The sequence below is a fragment of the Syngnathus typhle genome, linkage group LG3 (assembly GCF_033458585.1).
Source record: "Syngnathus typhle isolate RoL2023-S1 ecotype Sweden linkage group LG3, RoL_Styp_1.0, whole genome shotgun sequence".
Taxonomy (NCBI): Eukaryota; Metazoa; Chordata; class Actinopteri; order Syngnathiformes; family Syngnathidae; genus Syngnathus; species Syngnathus typhle.
In genome coordinates this window covers 9,405,528-9,426,484 of record NC_083740.1, presented here as the reverse complement: position 1 = coordinate 9,426,484, position 20,957 = coordinate 9,405,528, and the positions used below count along the sequence as shown (strand labels likewise).

The 20,957-nt window shown below is 40.8% G+C and overlaps 2 protein-coding genes across 3 annotated transcripts; both read right to left on the bottom strand.

Moving 5' to 3' along the window:
• Nucleotides 1-577: 577 nt before the first annotated feature.
• On the bottom strand, nucleotides 578-5,862 carry LOC133150845 (meteorin-like protein). The gene is made up of 5 exons (XM_061273411.1): nucleotides 5,557-5,862; nucleotides 4,472-4,655; nucleotides 3,606-3,831; nucleotides 2,372-2,431; nucleotides 578-2,023 (listed from the first exon to the last, which is right to left on the bottom strand). The coding sequence occupies exons 1-5, from the start codon at nucleotides 5,661-5,663 to the stop codon at nucleotides 1,707-1,709; spliced, it is 894 nt and encodes a 297-aa protein (XP_061129395.1). The 5' UTR covers nucleotides 5,664-5,862; the 3' UTR covers nucleotides 578-1,706.
• A 3,343-nt stretch (nucleotides 5,863-9,205) lies between these two features.
• On the bottom strand, nucleotides 9,206-19,345 carry LOC133150837 (UDP-GlcNAc:betaGal beta-1,3-N-acetylglucosaminyltransferase-like protein 1). Of its 2 annotated transcripts, none has more exons than XM_061273397.1 (12): nucleotides 19,056-19,345; nucleotides 18,785-18,901; nucleotides 18,510-18,609; nucleotides 17,844-17,908; nucleotides 17,131-17,196; nucleotides 15,723-15,818; nucleotides 13,104-13,199; nucleotides 12,621-12,745; nucleotides 11,844-11,979; nucleotides 11,665-11,733; nucleotides 11,521-11,595; nucleotides 9,206-10,759 (listed from the first exon to the last, which is right to left on the bottom strand). In XM_061273397.1, exons 2-12 carry the CDS (start codon nucleotides 18,890-18,892, stop codon nucleotides 10,679-10,681), a joined length of 1,017 nt encoding a protein of 338 aa, XP_061129381.1. In that variant the 5' UTR covers nucleotides 18,893-18,901; nucleotides 19,056-19,345; the 3' UTR covers nucleotides 9,206-10,678. The 2 variants fall into 2 exon arrangements, with proteins under 2 accessions (XP_061129381.1, XP_061129380.1); XM_061273396.1 differs by having other exon boundaries at nucleotides 19,060-19,345.
• Between the last annotated feature and the right edge of the window lie 1,612 nt (nucleotides 19,346-20,957).

Genomic DNA, 20,957 nt, shown 5'->3' with positions numbered 1-20,957 from the left:
TTGTTTTAGTTCTGAATGTGAAGATGTTACTGAGGTGGATCTATTTAAGAAGTCACCCAAAGTCCTGAAAAATCCTATACTCTTAGTTATCACCAGTAACAGAAAGTTATGATGTTGATTTTTTAAAATTATATACATAAAACTGGATACATTTGCTACATTTATCAGTATGGCCAGTGCAGCCTTTGTTTTTCTGTATGCTGCCTTTGGAGGTAAAAATTGGGACACACCCGAGTTTCAGAAATCATTAATGAGGCTCATGAATAATCCCATAGCACAGCTGTTTTGCAAATGTGGCTGCATATTTGTTGAATGTCTAGCAGCAAGACTCACTATTTTTCTTCAGTATTTGTTTGCATAGAGGTCATGCGGGCTTGGGTTAGTGAAAAGAAAACATGATTTTCAACTGAAATCAAATGTCAGCAGTTATTCTGCTTGGAAAAAAAACGAAAACAGCCGTTGGTGCTCGACAGAATGACTCATCACTAATACAATTTGAAAGGCTTGTCATTAGCCTTAAGGGAACAAAACAATTCTGAGATATAAAATTATTTAATTAACCCCAGCATGCAAGCAATGAAACTGCCAAAATGTTTTATTGCTCTCCAGTCAATGCACAACACATTTATTTCTCGGGATTCTGGTAGTTTTTCAATTGATATGACATTATTTACATTTACCACAAGTTTGCGAATGACCAAATCAGTTTTGCGCCAAAAAAAATCTAAAAATAGGAAGATCAATAAAAAAGAAATTCTGTAAATATAGACAGGGCAAAACACGAGGATAATTGGCGAAATACACGATACATAAAGACTCACAGAGTTGAATATTACACACATCTGAAAGAAGATGATACTGTTTTTAACAGAGCTTTTTACAAAGCAAACATTCAATTCAAGAATGATCAAACAAAGCATCACCTTGAGGAAAATATCAACCTCTTAAAAATAATGGACTAAGCTGCGTTTTGACAAAAGGCTTTTTTTTTTTATGTTTAACGTCTCCTGAAATGAAACTAAAAAGAAGTATTTGGTTAATTTTTTTTGTTTGCTGAAAAAAATACTTAGGCTATTGTTCTAGGAAGTTCCAAACAAGTTAGTGCTTCATATCTCATTATTTACAAACACTTATCCCGGTACAATGACTTGGCAACAGCATTATATTCAATAACAAATATTTTGATTAAATTCATTGATTGGCAGGTACGATAACAGCACATGATGACATTTGATACTTCAGTGACTCGAGGTACAGAACATTTTACACAAGCTCACTATGTTACTTTTCACCAGCATAGTCAATTTTTTCTTTGATAAAGCAAAATGTCTTTTTTTCTAAATCTTGCAGGAACGTTACATTAAACAAGAATTTACAAGCCATAAAAATGAATGAACATGAAAATGAAAAAATGAAAGCCTATTCATAATGCCAGACAAACTCAATAGCAATCGAAAAATAAAACTTCATACCCCGTGTAAAATATTTCATCTAGTCTCTTCAAATCATGTAGTAATAAGCTCTAAGATATTAATTTGATTCCATAGGAACCAGATGACGAAACCAACCTTTACCATCAATAACATTTTGTAGATGAGAAAGCCCTAAGAGAGGTCCATTGTTTACAGATTTGCTGCACAGCAACAATACAAGGTTGTAGATGACCTCCATTCTCAAGCTTTCCGGCTGTTCCACTTTGCATTCCCTCAGTCAACGTCAACTTGACAAGGGTTGGTTCCTGTGCTCCGCGCTCTGCCGTAAAGCCTCAGGAAGTCCTTATAGCGAGGCGCGCAGCCAAGCCACGCTTCACCAAAATGGACCGAGCCGGTAAAAAGGTACTCGTCTCTTCTGTGGGGAAGGCCACACTTTGTGGGAATGCTGACACGCCCCGTCCAGCGCCGCACTTTGGCCCCACCGCTGACAAACATTCTGTTCTTCTGGCGGAAGAGTCGGCTCAGAGTCAGCTCGGCCTGGGAGTGCTCGTCGCCGATCGATAGCACTGCTTCAAAGGTGCCACTGCCCGCTACACAGACAACAAAGACCTTATTCTTATTTACAGTGCATCAATGTTAGCAGTGGAGTGTGAAGAATTAATCGGATTCAAATCGACATTGCAATGGAGGAGAAGGGAATTTATAAAGCTATCATGGAGAAAACTGCAAGTCAGTGTTCTGAAGTATATAAACACATTTATATATATATTTTTTTGAAAACTCCACACACAACAAAGATTCTCCAAAATCCTGACCTCAGTCTCAGAAGATGGGGGGGATTGCCCCCCAGCACATGTATAATTTCAGTAAATAAATAAATACATTTAAAGAAATCCTTGGACTAATCAACATGAGCACAGCTTTGTTTTTATATTTACCAAAGTCACTGGTGCAGACAGCCAAGAGGATTTCTTCATCCGAACACGGTTCACAAGTGACTAGAGTAAGAAAAGGAAATTGGAATTAGCTAACAGTGCATTGTAGCGAACATCAAGGTAATAATTGTGTGGTTGAGGTTCTTTGAACCGGTTGGAGCAACAGCACACTTCCTCCCTTGCCTCCAAGCTGATTGACTCTTATGGGTGGCCTACCCAAAATGCCTCAATCTTTTGATTGACAACCAAGGGATGATCGGCTGACTTTTATGCTTGACCCCAAAATGACCTTTTGATTGGCCTGTTTGTTTTCACAAGTCTGGCTGAGACAAGATGGCGGGGGGGCAAGGGAGTCATTCATGCTGGGTGAGATGGCTCACATGGGCAATGTGGCCTTTTATGCACAAAATCACCCAATTTTGTCCTGTCACCTTCGCTCACATCACTGAGATGGACCTGCGTTGAACAGATTAACATCTCATTAGAGATGATCACCTACAAATTGAGGACAACTACATAATAATGGACTATGTGAAACCTGACTTGTGACAGCTGTTTTTGACTTTGTTTATATTGAATTTGAGTCATTTTTATTAACAGTGCAGACTCCCTCCTCAAAATTAAATTGAGACTTCTGCAAGGATTTTATTATACTTAGGTATTGCTTTTGAAACTCAGTGCAAAGTCAACCATCATTTTCTGGAAATCTTTTTGGTGCCACCGCAAAAGGGTGCCAAAGTCAGTAAAGGGGAAAAGTGAAATGACAATAACAGAAGTGGAATTTGGGAAGGTTAGGGAAAACGTCTGGCTCTTCCAAGTACTCTGCTTTCCACCCACATTCCAGAAACATACATGTAAGGCTCAATGAAGCCTCTCAAATGTCCATAGGTGCAAATGTATGTTTGTTCATATGTGCCTCGTAAATGGCTGGCGGCCAGTCAAGGGTGCACCCTGCCTCTTGCCAGGAGTGGGCTGGGATAAGCTCCAGCTCACTCACAACCCAAATGAGGCCGTAAAATGAATGGATGGATAGTGAATGCAGCAAATCAACACTTCAAATCATTGGCATCAGCAATATGATCATTATCTTTGTTTTTTTTTTAAAGGAAATTGTATAGACTAAAATATACATTTTCCAGCCAATTCAAAATAGCTCCCATGTATTTTAATATAAGACCTCAGACATTTTTTTTGGTCAGGATAAAGAACTGCATACAACATGGTGGACGGTTCTTACCAAAACCAGGTTGAAGGTGTGGGTACAGGTGTGCTCCGGGCCCTTTGCTGGACACCAGCTCGTATTGGAAAGCAGTTATCCTGCGACTGATGTCTGCCTGGTGGACGGCCTCCACAAAGAGAGCTCCGTTGGCCAGGCTGAAACAACGTATTTTTCCCTGCGGCTGTTCACTCTCGGCCATCAGCAGCCTCAGATCACCGGTTCGCTCCAAATACAGGTGAGAACCCTTGATGACGATACACAGTTTTTATCATGCACGTACAGTAAAATGGACTTTCTATAGTGGTATCTTGACTAACATGTATCCCAACGTGCAGGGTTTTCGATTAGGAGTTGTCGCTTAGTCTTTATGATTTAGAAAAAAAAATTGCCTCAAAATGCCTGACACCACACGGCCATATGGAACTTCTCAACGTTCGCCCACCATGTGTACTGAAAGATATTTATTGTTTTTGGTGCTCATATTTTCAGCTATCAAAATACCTAGAGGATTTTGTCAATTTCATTTTTTCTAACCATGGGTCCTTAAAAGGTGAATCCAGAGAAGAAGGAGCGGATGATGTCAGACTTTCCAATGATCTGATCGGCTGGATCGGATCTACAAATATTATGCATTTTATGCAATCTTTTTGATTGGAGAAAAAAAACTGTTCAAATCCATCTTTTTTTTATAATGTTCTTATACAAACACATTCACATAAAAATGTTGATGTATTTTGGGTGACTGGAACGAATTAACTGCATTTGCGTTCATTTCAATGGGGAAAGTTGATTTGGGATACGATTTTTTTGAGTTACAAGCATTGCCATGCACCAAATTAAACTCGTAGGTCCAGGTACCACTATATTGATAGTAAAGACACTACCTGTGAGTGACGCTGGGGTTTGACGCACGCATGTAGACCTGCCATGTTTGCCGATGTCGGTTCTGTGTTTGGACGGAGGTTGACGATGATGGCGCCAGTCGGGTAGAGCCACTCCAACGAACCTTGGGAGCAGCGTAAGTAGACCTGCTCCACGTCTCTGCGATGCGACTCGTGGGTCAGACCACTAAGGGGAAAAAAAGATTTAGTTCATGGGGCGCAAAGATAATAAAGACAAAATTTCTCTGTTCTACTGATGTGGTCAGCGTGCACGAGCAACCTCAACATCCAAATGACAGGGGGGTTATTAAGTCGTTAGAAGTCGGCTAAAATTTACAGCGCCACATGTGAAGTCATCCCTCTCGTTCTTTACAACTTTAGGAGGGGGACAAGTGATCAAAGGCTCCATATGGTTTTATTTATTTAAGATAGGAACTGGAGATTAGACATTCTTGTGCTGGGCAATGTGGATTGCATTTCGACATTTTAGATCAGCATCTTAAGTGAAAAAATAACAGTTGAGGACAGATGTAGCAGGATTTGTTTATAAGCAGATCCTCAACAATAAATTTTATTTATTAGTCTGACCTAAACAAACACGCAGTCATGCATATGACGTCTACGTAATCCCCATCAGGGTATTTTCTGCTGTAAACAATAATCAAAGTGGAAGAAGAAAAGTTACTCATTTATATTCCCATCAACGCGTCATGTAAACAAGTTCATCCATCGATGCCAGCGACAACTTGGCAGATGATTTTTAACTTTAGGCAACTTTTTGTTTACGGGTGCGTCTTGGGGTTTTTCTTATGTAAAGTTTGCGGCTCGGAAAAAGTTAAACTGCACGCTGAAATTCAATTCGAGGAACAAAGAACGAAAAAAAAAAAAAAAACTTGAAGCGCTTGAATCTCTCCGAAAGAGAAGTTTCAAAATAAGACGCTCCTGTTCACTTTATTTAAAAGACGCGACCACCTACCTACCTGGAAGAAGACAAACAATGTTAAAAATATTGCGTGAGAAGGCAAAAGTGGAATTTATGCTCGTGATTGCGCGCATCGTGTTTATATTGGCGTCGGCTCCATCCTTACCTTCCTCGCCAGTTGCACAGATCGCTGGAGTACTGAGCCGCAGTACACAAGGCCCGGTACACAAGCGCCATTGTGACCCACTGGAGTGCAGCCCACGGCCGGATCATCCTGGCGGTCCGGATCCCGACGATTGTACTGTGCCTCTCCAAGCCGTAAGAACCGGTAACAACGCACGGTGTAAAGATCCGCGTCAGCTACATTGCGGGTTAGAGGCTCGTGTGGGGGACTGGGGAGTGTGCGCACCACTAGCCCTTTTTAAATAAGTTTTCTTGGCCGTGCACGGTGGGAGCGTGCCAGAAGCTGACTGGACACGCGAGTACTTGCTCCAAGCCACGCCCACACCACTCGCCTTGAAACTGCAGTACGCGTGCACCGCGCAAATTGGTGTGCGCGCGTGCGTGGAGTTTCTGCGGTCAGCAAAATGAGCTTCTGTTGACTAGAAATACTGAACCTATTTTAGATTCAACACAAGTGAATAAAGTTGGGGCATTGTTTCTTTCAATGAATACTGGGAAGTAAGAAATTATGCATTTACCTCGTTAAGTGCATTTTTCACATTGCTGTATTTTAGTTGAGTTAGCATTCTTCTGACGTCTTTTGTATTTTGGCATTGGGATATACATCAGACATTTTTTCCCGATGTTATGATCAGATAGCATTAAAGATAGTGAATAAACACATAGTGGTATTTTTTCTGATGTTATCATATAGTATTAAAGATAGTAGTGACCTTTTGCCAAACTACTACGTTAATTCAAGTATTAACTATTTGTATTCAAACTGCACATAGCATAGAACAATAACAGATCTCAACACGATGCGTGTTGGTGGAAAAAGACACAAGGAAAAGTCACACGTGTGCTCTAAACGCCTCTTAGGTTTTCCCGTGAGAAAACAGTGGGAACGGCAAGCATGTTGCCCTCTTGTCACATTCCCACTGAGTGCCACAGCAATGAAGTGTATTTCGAGAAATACCTAAAGACCACTGCACTCCCCTCAACACACACACACACCACCACCACCACTGATGAATGGTAGTAGGTGGGCTGTCACTTGTAAATTTGGTACTCAAAACACTTCTTCCCTATTCACCTACTGATGACACACCATGAGCAACTAGGGGGTTCGGGGTCTTGCTCAATAATAGGGTCTCAATGGCTGGGAATGGAACTCTTAACCTCTGTGTTGGAAGATGATCACTCAACCACTGAGGCAGGCCGGCCCCAGGAGGGATTTCTCTAAGCAGTATGGGCAACAGTAACCTTCATTTTTAATAGGCGCAGACAAGATCAGACAATTACGTTAACTAAGGCCATGGATATCTCAGGGGGTCCTCAAAACAAACATTTTTGTTTTTTACAAACCCAAAACATTATTCAAAGAAGGCTGATGAACATTATGTTCCCCATGGGGGATAAGTGGAAAAGTGGAAAATTTTCCCGGAATATTCAGAAAATACATAAATATAAATTATTTGGCCTGGAACTTGGGGGTTCAAAGCATATTTTGTGGGAGGAGGCCAGGGGGCAGTGCCCCCAGTAGCTGAGTCCCGCACAATGGCAACTAGTTGTTGAGAGTTGCTAGCCTGAAGTATGATTGAATTTCCCATTGAGTATAATAAAGGGGAAGAAATACTGAAAAATACAGACTGACAGACTTTGATCACTGCAGCCAGATGTGGAGGCAACAGAGGGAGTGTCATCCTGCCACCACAACAGAGGAAGCCAGTGATGTGTGTTTTGACCTCATCGCTCGTTCACCATAGTACAGCAAGTAGATTTCACCCGCTCCCATCTTTCACCTGGCCCCTCTCAAGCAGTCCCATGAAGGGGAAACATTTTGTCAGTCCACACACTGCTTCCTGATGGTGACACACACACACACGCACATACGCACGTACGCACACACACACACACACGTACATTCCTCAGTCTCTGATTTCAACCTTCATCGTTCTAACTTCCTCCACACTCACACATGGCACACTCTCCTTTCTTGAAAAGTGGAAGGGGGGTTCCCCTGAGGGTGCACTTGAAAATAAAATACCCGCGGGGAGCATCTGAGTCATAGTGATCCACATACACTTTCTGGGTTACACAATTTGCAAATATCTTTTTGTAAATTACTTATGAATGTTAAAATAGTAAGCAACAAACAAGACCTTTCAAATATTTAGGACACTATGTTTACAAAAGAATTATTCCAAAGCAAACTGGAAAGAATTAAAGAAAACTTTGCAAACAAAACAGTTGGAGCATAATCCTTTCATGCAACAAAGAAATAAACACGTTCCCACTCATAGCATTGAACTACCTTCGTGTTCGTGTTCTTTGACTTGTTGCCTTTATCTTCTGACTTTGTCGCTTGGATGATGGACAGATAATCACTACTGAGCTAATTATTAATGAGTGAACCACTAATGTGCAGCACAAAGGATATTATCCTCTGTGGGACGTGACTTGAAACATATCACAAAAGAATTTCAACTGATAGATCACAAGGTTTCTGTCGTTATTGTCAGTGCAATACGAAGATTTATGTTGAAACGTCACAAAGGCAGATGTCATCAGACCATGTTGTGGATGTGTTCCTTGGCATAGCGTGACGGCACAAAAAAAAAAAAGAGACTAGGAAACAAAGGAATGTGTTAAAAGGCCTTCAGTGTCTGACCTTTACGAGCGCACTTCACCCAAACACACCCGATTCTTATCAGTTGCCCTGCTTGGTGTGGGTTTATTTGACCAGCAGCCTCTGGGGTCAGTGTCATTTATTCTGCCTGTGTGTGTTAGTTATCAGGACTGATGTCTGCAGAGGGATGGAGCGTAAACACAAAGTAAAGCTATGTTTACTTTCTACTTGGATCTTTTTCATGGATTCTCCATTAGGGTTCATTGTGATCAAGTGGTTTATCATGAAGGATTGCAGAGGGGACAATTTGTGTTTGGACAGAGCAAGGTCTCCCTCAAACAACTGGCTTTGGTTTGTTACTCTCAAAAATGTGTCGCGTCAATCTGGCAGACTGAAAAGATGTGCTGAAAAGATGAGACCGATCATATGGGTGATATAAACCAGCCATCGCCTCCATGCAAACATTTGGGGACACATGGAAAAAACATGATGAAGATGAAAGATTCTTTTAATTTTGGTGCGCTAGTCTTCATTATTATATTATCGATTCACATTTTATTCTTGCCACAGCCTTGCTTATCTCCCCATGACTTTCCAATAAAAGTTTGAATGAGTTGTTGTTTTTGGATGAGCACGGGATGAGATTCTTTTACTGATTTTAATCAGTTGAGAAATGGTGATGCTATCAGGTGCTCTTAAAACATTTTGTACAATTCGTGCAACAGTAGACGAGGCGTGGACGTTTGGAACGTTAGCCGCATCTCTGATACTGGCATGGGCGAAGACAAGTGAGCTCAGCCAATCACAAGGAGCCTCCTGGAGCGAGCAGATGTTGAAATGCATCATCCTGGACCAAAGATGTGAAGTGGCTCAGAGACAAAGAATCAAAGGAGGCAACATTTGTTCCAAACTATTAGTTGTAAACATCTTCTGATTTTCTTTATTCTAAAGTCATTGTTTGACTATTTCGATGAGAGACACTGAAATGAATCAACTAATTGAAAACAAGATGGATAAGACAGACAATGGTGATGATCATCTTTAATTGCAGAAGCATGATGATACAACCATGTGGAGAAAACACAATAAAATACACAATATTAGGTCCAGAGGTTGTTGTTGGACAATTTTGATGAATTTGCCAACACAATGAGGTTGCAAATAAAAAATAAAGATGTGCTTTAATTTCAGAAGTTTCACAAACATTTGCCATTTAGGAATTGCAGCCATTTTATACCCCATTCTCATGGCCTCAAATGTATTTGGACAAAGTGACACATTGTAGTTATAACTATTTTTTTTTAATACTTGGATGAAAGTCCATTACAGTCAAATAACTGTCTGAACATCACCAAATTCTCAGTTACCTCCCTTGGGTTTGCTTTGCAGTGGCAAACTCTGAGCCACAATCACATTTTGTTTTATTTACCTCACTGTAAATGCTCTATTGCCACGAGTGCTTGGCAAACGTGACTATCTTAGAAAAAAAAAAAAACAACTAATAGCACTATCAGGCCCAAACAGTCGTGCCTATTCATTGAAAACAATGCTGCAGTGTGCCCCTGCTGCCTCCTTCCAAGCTGCAGAGTGCAGATTTACAGAAAGGCAGGAACACTGAAGGAAATATGTGGTTAAAGGGTTGTTTGGCTCCAGGCAGAAAAGGTTCACGCTCCGTGAGGTAGAATAAACCATTTGGAGGGTTTACGTATCAGAGCTGTGCTCTCTTGGAGAGAATATTGTTTCATAGGAGTCTTGGAGAATGCCAAACAAGCACAGGCTGTGTCCATGTTTGTAGCAGATGTGTCCATGTGGTTACATCAGACAGGGAGGCCACACCCATTGTTGAGTTCAGTGCTCTGATGCTTCACGCACTCCCTCACATCTTTTAACATTAAAAAGTTCAAGTGTAAAGGTCACACCTTTGATACTAACAACTTGCAGCTGTAATCATCGAGTCATCTTTTAAGAAAATGTGTCTACTCCAATAAGCTAAAAATGAAGGAATAGCTTTGGAAGGTCCCAATTGATGAGCTGTTTCTATCTTCTTGCCATTAGGAACATCACTATGGATACAAAATACATTACGTATGCGTATGAAATGTGCAGCAAGTCAGGAAGCAGGTGAGAGTAGTTAAATGCAGACATTGCCAAAAGCGGGGATGCTTCTGTCCAAAAGTTAATCAATTTGCATCCACATTAGCACCAAACTGGTCTCCTCATTGCAAGTTTGCAGGAAACTGACAGTCCAGAAAGATGTCATTATTGACATAAACCACATCAATGCTTAACATATTGCTTCTTCAACCTTGTCATAATCTTGCACTGATGTTTCCAGTATGCTCACAGTGCTATCATAAGCCAATCATTTCCTAGCTTGACAGAAAGAATTTAATTAGCCGTGCGATATGGCCCTAATTCCTCCTGATACCTCCAAAAATGGAAAGACTCCCCCAACTTGCCCCATAACAGCTAGACCCAAGATTCTCTTAAGCAGTCAGTTGAAATGGAAGAAGTCTATTCCTTCTTTCAACTGCAACGAGTTGAGGTTTTCTTCTAGAACGCCACCTGTCATGTCCTAAACACACAAGAAACATTGCGAATGAGAGAAAAACATTCAGAAAGCCAAAGCAAAAATGTTTATGTAAAACCTCATTTGACATTCTCCAGTATTTGTTCTAAGAACCAAACTTTTTTGGGAGGTATCTTGTTGACATCCTGTCTTCTGAGTTTGCGCTGGAGTTTATAAATGCGCTAAAATTTACACCCACATTGACAAGCCTACAAATCAAGTTTTAACCTTGGCTTTGTGAACACAGTTCAAAGACATCCTATTGTTGCTTTGAGCAATGTAGCATTTGGCTGACAAACATGGGATCGAGTCCAGGTGTTTTTCAGAGAAAATGACACCGACTCCACATCTAATTCCCATAATTGACCAATTAGTATTGCCTGCTGATGGGGTCAGTGTAGATTTCATGTCTGAGTCTGGGAGATAAGGATGCTATTTGTCATTTGGCAGCGAGAATGTTTTTCTTGGCTGCCTATGTGTGCATTTTACCAGACACTGCAAAAGAAACAAACGTGAAAAAAACGAAACTGGTTTGAAGATTTGACAAAAGTCCTTTTTTGACAACAATTTAAAAATGAGCAGATCAATTGATGTTTATACAAGCGCCATGTGTTCAAAGATCAGGCTGCTGTCTCTAGCCATTTCCTGCAGGCCTCCTGTGTGCTACGTCCTGTGCCGGGCACACGCCCTCGCTCATTATGTCGTTAACGCAGATTGTTGAGCTGGGGGTTAGAAACAGCGAACACACAAAAACACTTTCAGCTCACCAGTTTGACACAGATGATAAACGGGGGCGACGCATCTTTGTAGTGCAGGATGGGAATTCTTGGCTTTGGCCGCTCCTAAAGAGAACGCAAAAGACAGCTTAGTGCTAACTCTAGATGCACAGATAAGTGTTTAGTTAAGCTCACCTTGGAGTCCTCATAGGTGTAAAAACCTTTATTAATCTTGTTGTGGTCCACATCGCAGAAAGCTTTGACCTTAAAAAAAAATGACATCACAGCCATGAATAGAGAACTGGTGGTATCCATGAATATCTGTAGTGCATCCATTCATCTTTTCCATTCTTGCAATATATACGACGACATACTTTCTTCCGATTAGTGTCGTTAAGGCAACGATAAAGCTTTCGGCCCTGTTTCCCGGCATTCCATACGGTGAAGCTCTCCCATTGGCTAATGACTCTCTCCTGAAGGAATCCAACTCGCAGGTTCCAAATGGTTTCCCTAACAATGGAGATGGCATATAGTAAACATGTTCGTATGCGTCCCTTTAACCTGGCTCATCAACACGCTGACATTTTTTACATAACGCACGCACAATCACGTTCATAAATTCACACGTCTTCATGTGTCAGACAATCATCTCAGTACGTCTTTGTCACCCTCCCAAGTCTTTAAGAAAGCATTTCTCACCTCACAAACTGTGTCTATAATTACTTTATGTGTGCGAGGCCAGGTTTCACTTGTCAAAGGAAGTAGCGGATGAGGAGGGGGTGTCAAGGAGTTGGGGTGTTGAGTAGAAAGTAGGCAAGCTTGAAATAGGCTTCCCAAAATAAGGCGGCTAATAGATAATGACAGGGAGGAGGATGCTTGGTGAAAGGCCTTGTACATAATAATAACAATAATAATATTTTATATAATAATAAAGAGAAGTTCAGGAAGAAAAGTGAAAAACGCGAAAGAGAAAAAGTGTGATAAAGCTGAGTACGTCCTGGCCAAGTGATGCATTGCATGTCTGTGTTGAGCCGAGGGAATCTAGGATGGCAGCGGGCAGCTGTGAGTAGGTGGAGGATCAACAGTATGTCGAAGTGCATGTGCTTGAGCACGAGTAGCTGAGTGGAGAAGGGTGAGATGGTGAAACTGACTCTTTCACGGAGTGTGTTGTGGCCTTCTCGTGGTAACGGTACACCACAAGGCACTGGTCAATTCGGGTCACCAGTCCTCCTTCCCGAAGACTCTGGTAAAAGAAGATCAAGTCCTCTGGGACTCCCTGGAGACAGAGACGAAGCAAAGTGAAGTAGACAATAACAACTTGCGCAAGAGAAGATCTTGCAAATAAGACAATACAATACACCTTGATTTATACTATAGTGCATTTTCCAAGAGCTGCAGCTGTAACAAAGCGTTTTGCGTACAGCAATGGGACAAGTACAAAGACAGCGAAAACTGTAAACTGAAACACAAATTAATATACAGCCACAGAACCGTGACAGTTGAAAGCAAAAGAAGAATTTATCACTTCAAAAATCACTATCCAATTTAATTTGATAATAATCCCACAAACTAACAAAGAAATGTATGTCATACATGTGTTTCCAGTGTGAAGAGTAAAAGTTTTTGTGCTTTACTTTGCCCTCCTCGCTGAACCATCCAACAGTTGAGAACCAGTCCCTCGAGCAGAACCAAGTCGGCATGATGACTGTTGGTCCATGTGATGTGTATACCTAAGGTGCAAGAAATGTCCTCAGACATCAGCACATAAAATATAAAGAACAGTGTTTACACTGCAAAGTGGATTGGCCATAAAAGGAAATTCTGTCAGCTTTTCAAAGATGTAAACATTGTAGGAGCGAGTGCCTATCCTTGATGACAACACATGAAATTAGAGTGAAGCTACTCTGCCTGCACCAAAGGCAGGATAATGAACATCATCACTGGCTAAAGATATTACTACAGATCATTCAGGAGGAATTAATTATGCTCTTGTTTGGATCAAGGGCTCCCTCTATAGTTATGATGTGTTGTTTACATTCAAGTGACTGGCAAATCTAAATCACCAGTGCCTAAACCAGTCAAATCTGACTGCGACAGACACTGACGAATAAAGAAAAATAAATTCTTCAAGTGTGAGTGAAGTGTCACGTCAGAAACACAAACAATACCAATCAACATTGGGGGCTAAAAAAGGTGATCAGAGGTCACCATGATAATAACAAGACAGCACGGTCCTACTTTAAGGTGACATCCTTAAATATGGTGCTTAAACGTAATGTCATGGTCCGTCCTAGCAGCAAACGCATCATCTCCATGATAAGCATCAAGTGGCCTCACAAAGTCCCACCATGTGCACATGTTGATTTTAAAATCTGCAAAAAAAACGTGCTCCTGAATAACATGAAAATGTGTGTGCTTCCAGACACGTACAAATACAATGGAAACACATTGATGAACAATCAACCTTTCTTTCTACCGTTTTTATTTCTTTGGCTGCATCCCCTAAACACGCCATTATAAGCTGTATATTTACGTTCTCACAGACACCCACCTCACTGCTCTCAAAGCCCCCCCTTATTCCTCTTTCCATCCTCTGGGTGTCCTGTCACAGTTGTTGTGTTTAGCGTGTGGGGGTGATTTCAGGTTAATGTTGTCTTTCTTCAGTTGCCTCACTATATTTCACACGATGTGTAAATGTGCGCACGTAAAAATTTATGTGCACACAATTGCATGGCTCAAAATGAAAAAAAAAGACCAAAACGTCAGAGTCAGCTGGACGAATCTGCTAAATACGAGCATGTGTGTGTTTATGTGCATCCACCTACGTGCATGTGGCTCCTCTGTTGCAATATTTCAACACTTTGCAGATGTAAACTAAAGCCAAATGCATGAATCGGATGAATAAGAATGTGGGAAAGCATGAGAAAGGCTGAGGCTGTGACTAGTGAGCAGGGTTGGGAAGGCTATTGATAACCATACCTAATGTCCTGCAGATGAACACTCAAGAGTCCTGCTCTGAATCAAGTGAAGCAAGCACCACCCAGAGTAAATCTGGTTTACGTCTACCTAGGCCCGGCTGTTTTGACCCGACAAGTAGAGGCAAAGACGCAGAATGTGGAGAAAGAGAAGCGCAAGGAGAATGAGTTGTTTTAAGAAGGGAGGAATGACCACATTCTCATGAAATGTAATATCATATAAATATCCTTGAATGCCTGGCAAAGCATTATCCAGACGGTGTGTGTGTGTCTGTGTGTGTAATCAAGAGACCTGTCGTCTTGGTGACAGTGTGTTTTGCTCCGACAGCAACTGCAGTTGCAATGCTACATTCCACTGCTACATAAATTCAAATACAGGAGACGCTGCTCAATGTTTATCGCAGCGAAATTTATTTTCCAGCTTTTAGCTTCTCTGCTCTGTAAACTTTTGAGTGTCCACAACTATGGTACAAACCATCTTTAAGATGCGGCCCAAAATTATTGTTTGCAGTATAATTGCACTTCTCGACTCAATCATCCGAAAATGATCTGTGCATTTTCTTAGTTTATGGTGGTGGGGAGCAGGAGCCCATGTCAACTCCCCTTGGACAGGCGGCAGACTACAACTTGATTGCCAGTCAATCACAAGGCACATATGGAAAGGAAACAACCATTCAAAGTGATTTCAAGGTCTGCATGAAAGTCAAGTACGTGAACCAGTACACTATCAATGACCCATATAGTCCTGGAATCCCTATTTTTATTTTTGGATGATGTTGGATGACATTCAACCTTAGGAAGTTGTTTTCCCGTTGAAATACCTGACTTCTAGCCAGTGAGGGGATTGGCTATCTCCTCCAGTTTTGGCTTCTAATTGTCTTTTTGCTCTGGGTTAAACTTTAATATGATGGCAGTGTGGATGTCAACGTCATGTACTATTGCAGCACTATAAGCATACCCAGATGTCCCCTGCAAATGAAAGACAAAGTCTCCTCAGTAAACTTCACAGTGCAGTTTGGTTTGCAAACCGAACAGTTCCACGACCGACACTTTCCACTAATGACAGATGGCAGCGCGAGCTGCTTCCTTTGGTGGGACTGAGTGACAGAAAGGTCACCAGCGATTCGTAGCTAATATCCAGTCCGTCCACCGGGCCGTTTCCGTGGAAACGGCAAGGGGCAGGTATGTATCCTGTTTTAAACTGACCTGCTCAGTGCCTGCCACATGACCCCTCTGAAAGACCCATACAGAGTGCAGTGAGCTCAGTGCAGTGTTTACTTGTGTGAGGAGTTGATCTTGAGTGATTGTGTTGATCCAGCGCGTGTAGCGTTCCGTGGAGCTCTCTGGAAGCCGGCGAACTCTGCAGCCTATCAACTGTAATAAAAAACACAAATTGATGAGAAAGTCAACATGGCTGCTTTTCAAACTTTGAAACTCTAATACATTCATTGGTTTATTGAACACAGTGAGCACAGCTTCCAGAGGTTGGGGAAGTGCCTTGTGATTGAAAAAGGACAGTACATAAAAGAAAAGTTCTAGAGTTGAAACTTACAATTATTTGAATAATTCGATTCTGTCGATTATTTTATCGATTAACCATTGAATTAGAGAACAAATGTTTAATTTTGATTGAACACAAATACAATCAGTCTGTTTCCATGGAGGATGACAGAGATTGGAGAATATTAACTTTTGACAAGCTGAAAGGGTTTGGAGAGTTTTTCGATTAAATTTGTAATTGAATAGTTGACAATTAATCGATTCATCATTGCATCTTTAAAGAAACATTTGAAAACAAATGACAGTGATTCCCCCTTTTTTTTTACAATTAATCAACCTAAAGTCTACCTATAACAGGTTTACCTTTGCCAGAAAGTTAATTGTTTGTGTATCTTAGTTTGCTGCTTGAAAAGTATCACACAAAAACATTTGACCGATATCCTTTGCGCATGAATGTTACAAAGAGCAGGGAAAAATAATAACACTAAAATGAAACCACAAAATCACCTATTTTTAGAGTGGTATGGAATTTTTAAAATATGAATACATATTTAGGTTTTCTTTATATAGGTATATTGACATTGGCAGCAGTTGTAATCCAATGACGATATGGTTTCATAATCAGACCACTTGTTTATATGAAGTTTTTAATATTCTTTTTTTGGCAGATTGTAGACCCAGATTCCACAGTCAATACCTAGCAGATGGGAGAAGCCGAGGCCCTTGTCCAAAAAGAAAAAGACCTTCTGATGTTCTGCATTTTGACACAGAGCTGTCAAGTGAAAAAAATGACAAGCGTAACAGAAAGGGACAGGCTGTTTGTGCAGGGCGGCAGGCCTGCTGTCTCTGTACTGTCTCCCTCACTTCCCTCACACACATGACCCCAACCCCTGACCTGGAGGGCCACAGAAAGCATCAACACCGGATACTCACACTGCTTTGCATGCCAACATCATGGCATGTGGAACAGTCGCTCTTATTGTGCAAATATTTCAAACATTTGGATAAGATTCACTTCCCGCACACAGGTCTGCAAAACACATTAATGCGGACAAAAATGGCTTCTGTCTGAGCGAGCGGTGTGAAGGACAAATGACAGAAAGTGAAAAGACAAAAAAAAAAATAGAAGTCGTGGGAGAAAAAAGGGAAGGAAGTTAATGTAAAAAACACTTGTAGCAAAACTTACGGAGCTTGAGTGGAGGACAGATGTCTCAAACTGCAACCGAACTCTTTGGGGCAACATGATGTCATCCTGCGACACACGAGGAACAGTAATTCACAATGCACGTCAAATATAAGTCAGGATGCAAACATAATAGCGTGTGATCTCCGTTTGAAACGGTAGAGGCTTTTTTTTTTAACCTTTTCTCTTTCTTCGAGAGAATACTCATTATAAATCGTATTAAACTTGATTAGCTCTCGGAGAACAGAACCCCAACATGAAAGAATTGGAGCAGATTTTTTTCCCCCTCATCTGGAACCGATTTTCTCTGAATGTATATGTAATCATGCATGGAGAGGAAAAGATCAGACTTGTAATAACATTTAAGATGTGCTTGACAAAGTCTAAAAGAAACGCTTTCGCCTCATCTACTTTTGGTCTTTTGTAGGACTTGAACTGTGTCGAGCAGAGGGACAAGTACAAGCGAGCTAATGGAGGAATTTTATGAGAATACAGTTGGACTGTCAGGCACCGTGTTTTGATGGACACCCTCCGTTGGAACGAAGAAAAGTCTTAATGTGGAGTTTAAAAGCAAAGCTAAGAAGTGATGAGGTCAACTTCATTTGATTAGTGGCGGAGGGCTTCAGATGGTCTTTCCATTCCAGGTTTTTCAAATTGGACGGAGGAAGACAAGTGACGTTTTAATAGAACTAACATAAGACTGCACACGCACTTACCGCATCCTGAAAGCACAAGTATTTTCCACAACTCTGCGCTACTGCCTTATTTTTTGCATATCCCACTGAAAGAAAAAGCAGCATTTCCATAAGTTTCCATTTGTGAGATTTTACATTGACCTGTATGAGGGACAATGGTTAGAACATGATGTACTCGGTAGAATACTTCTTTATGTATTTTTCAAAGAGACAAAGTACTAAAACATGCATGCATTCACACTAGTACTAGAAGAAAATGGTGACATTTTTGCATGATTACAATGATTTATGTGAAGTTAATTATGCTATTCTCAAAATGACTGGTCATTAAGTATGACGATGTTAAAAAGCAAAGCTGCTGAGGACAAACAAATGTCTTGCATGATGCATCTTTGGGAATAATTCGATGACTGCTGCCATCATTAAGGAAGCCAGGAATGCAGATTGTGTTTACACGCATGCAAATACTCAACATCTCCTCAAGCAACGCACATCTCAATTACGTGATGTGATGTTAAAATGTCAAGGTGGAAGTCATTTTCATTCAAGCTGTATAAAACTGGGAGTGGGGTGGAAACAAAACTGGCTGAATAGAAAAACACAGTTTAGCGTGTCATGCAACTTTCTAAAAAATTATTGCTTCTAAGATGAGGACTGGATCGCTCAGTACAACAGAACAGAACGGACCTCCTTTTGGTTGGTCGGAGTTATGGCCACTAATTACCACTGAGATGCCCCTTGCTTCTAATTTCCCTCTCCAAGCCTCCATCACGTTTCTGGAGTCATCCTAGAGAACAAGCAAATGGATAACGAGATGGCTTTGGAACCGAGAAAGCTATGTGATATGATAATTCAATGAGAAAAATATTTTTTTAGAGAAATGATGGGTCCATGTTGGAAGATTGATGCATGTTGAAATTGTATACAAAATTCAAAATGTGAATAAATCTAACAAAACATACAGTACTGGCATCATCAAACATGGATAGTTCCATAATCCCAGTGAAGTCTTGGTCCAATATTGATTGCAGACACTCATCTAGCCAACAGGAGGCGTTGTACACGGGCATGATGACACTCTGAGACACATAAAGGTATTCTTATTCGGCATCCGACCGCCCTAAAGACTGCTGGGATAGGCTCCAGCACACCCGCAACTCGCGTGTGGATGAGCAGTTAGGAAGATACAAATTCAAATGATCATTTATATTTATGTGTTTATTTGTTTCTCACCTACCACGTCAATTTTACTCTGGCTCTCATGTGCGTTAGGTTCTGTTTCTGCCCCAGTTTGTACGCTACGAAGGCGCTTTGAAGGCTTCATGTTCAACTCGAACTCCTCGTCTGGACATGCCATAGTCATCTGAATGTGAAAACGGACAATCACGGGCTATTATTTCTGTGTAGAAACTATTTCACTCATCGAACTACTTTGATCATAAGTTTATTTTAAGTACTGGCAGTTTATGGGGTATTCTTTACGTGGGTAGCTCATTCGCGTGTGCGCTCCGTTATGATTTCCGTCAACAATCCAACTCATTCTCTGATTGGTTAAGCGTAGACGAACAACGACATTGGATTCGCGGATACTATTGTCAATCATAAAATGTGGAGACGTCACAATACTCATAGACTGAATACGCACTGTTATCAATTTAAAAAAAAAAAAATGACCTATGTGCTTTCTAAACTGTTATTTTGTTTTTTGTTATCCAAAGAATTGTCAAATGTGATGTTGGGCAAACAGAATTATAACGTTAATACAAGGATATATTTTTTAAACAAGCTATGTAAAAAAGAACAAATAAAAATGATCTAGTTTTTATAGAATGCCGCCCTAAACAAATATGCTTTTAAGTTTTTTAAATGTTGCCTGAGTATGCAACAGTTAACTCAAAAGGTACACCCGGTAGAAGTTGCCAGTCAGTCCAAGGGCACATGTAGACAAACCATCATTCACGCTCACATTCAGTCAAATGGATGATTTGGAGTCTATAATTAACCTAACAGGTACCACATGTTTTGGTGCTGCAGGAGGAAGCCACATAAGTATGGAGAGAACATACAAACCCCACATAGGAAAGCTTGAGCTGAGATTCAAACCCAAACCTCAGAACTGCAAGGCGGATGTTATGCCACCCTGCTAACCCAAGAACAACTGAACAAATGTAATGAAAAAAAAACATTTAACACAGAAGCCTGTACATACCTCCATATTTCTTCCCATGTGTGTTGTTTTAACATTTTACTCCACATCTGCATAGACGCTCGATCCACCCCAATCAGGGCACAACTTAAGACAGGATACAGTTTTGAAGTGAACTTGACTACAGAAGCTCTCTATGTACTTCATGTAGTTCATCTCATTAGTCTGTGCGCAGGCTAATTGTTTCCACATTGATCACACTGACCTTTATCAGCTTTAAACTTGATGGGTCATCTTATTGCAGGCCAGGAACAACAACTCCAGGGGAGAAAAGACTGAATGAAGCCAAGCTTAGGAAATATAGTGTCATGCTTGAGTGCATGATAAGTGTAATCATGAGAACTTTTGGCTCGGTTCGACTACATCTTGGCCTTCGAATCACAGCAACTCCAGACAAACCATTAGAATTTGGTCCTTGACAAGAAAGGCAAACCAGATGTTTAATTTGAACAAATGGAGATTGACAGAAGCAGGCAGACATGGAATAAGAGCTACTATGCTAATATATTAAGTAAAATAAAATTCATATATTAGTCTCAAGAGTTCCATTTGGGGTCCTGAAACCAATTATAGTCGTGGCACATACTGCTCACTAATCAATGTAGTGTGTAGTAACTTTACAGAAATTCACAATATTTGGCACCAGCGCTTACAAGTCTTTTTGCTTAATCATTCCTCGTCGTCTGTACAGGTCACGCTTTGCATCAAACGAACATGATACAGTACTTTTGTATGCACTTAACCTAGAAATATCTGAAGGTCGAGGCTGCAGCGGTTGAGGTTGAGTTCAAACTGCACCTGATTTTTTTTTAAGTCTATTTAGACAGAACCAGATGTTTGGAGAAGTTAACATGGACTTGTAACTTAATCATAGAAGGTACAGTATCCCTCCTTATTAAGGAGTGTGCAAGACCACATGCAGAGTTATT

Bases quoted from the DNA above. Each gene is read 5' to 3' on its own strand.
- LOC133150845 (XM_061273411.1), bottom strand. From the start codon at position 5,663: ATGATCCGGCCGTGGGCTGCACTCCAGTGGGTCACAATGGCGCTTGTG. The intron at 2,432-3,605 runs GTAAGAACCGTC...TTCTTACTCTAG, and splicing joins ACACCTTCAACCTGGTTTTG to TCACTTGTGAACCGTGTTCG. The intron at 2,024-2,371 runs GTAAATATAAAA...TTGTCTGTGTAG, and splicing joins TGTCTGCACCAGTGACTTTG to CGGGCAGTGGCACCTTTGAA.
- LOC133150837 (XM_061273396.1), bottom strand. From the start codon at position 19,185: ATGACTATGGCATGTCCAGACGAGGAGTTCGAGTTGAACATGAAGCCT. The intron at 11,980-12,620 runs GTCAGTTTCACC...CTCCATTGTTAG, and splicing joins ACAACACACTCCGTGAAAGA to GGAAACCATTTGGAACCTGC. The intron at 11,734-11,843 runs GTATGTCGTCGT...TTTTTTTTTAAG, and splicing joins ACGACACTAATCGGAAGAAA to GTCAAAGCTTTCTGCGATGT.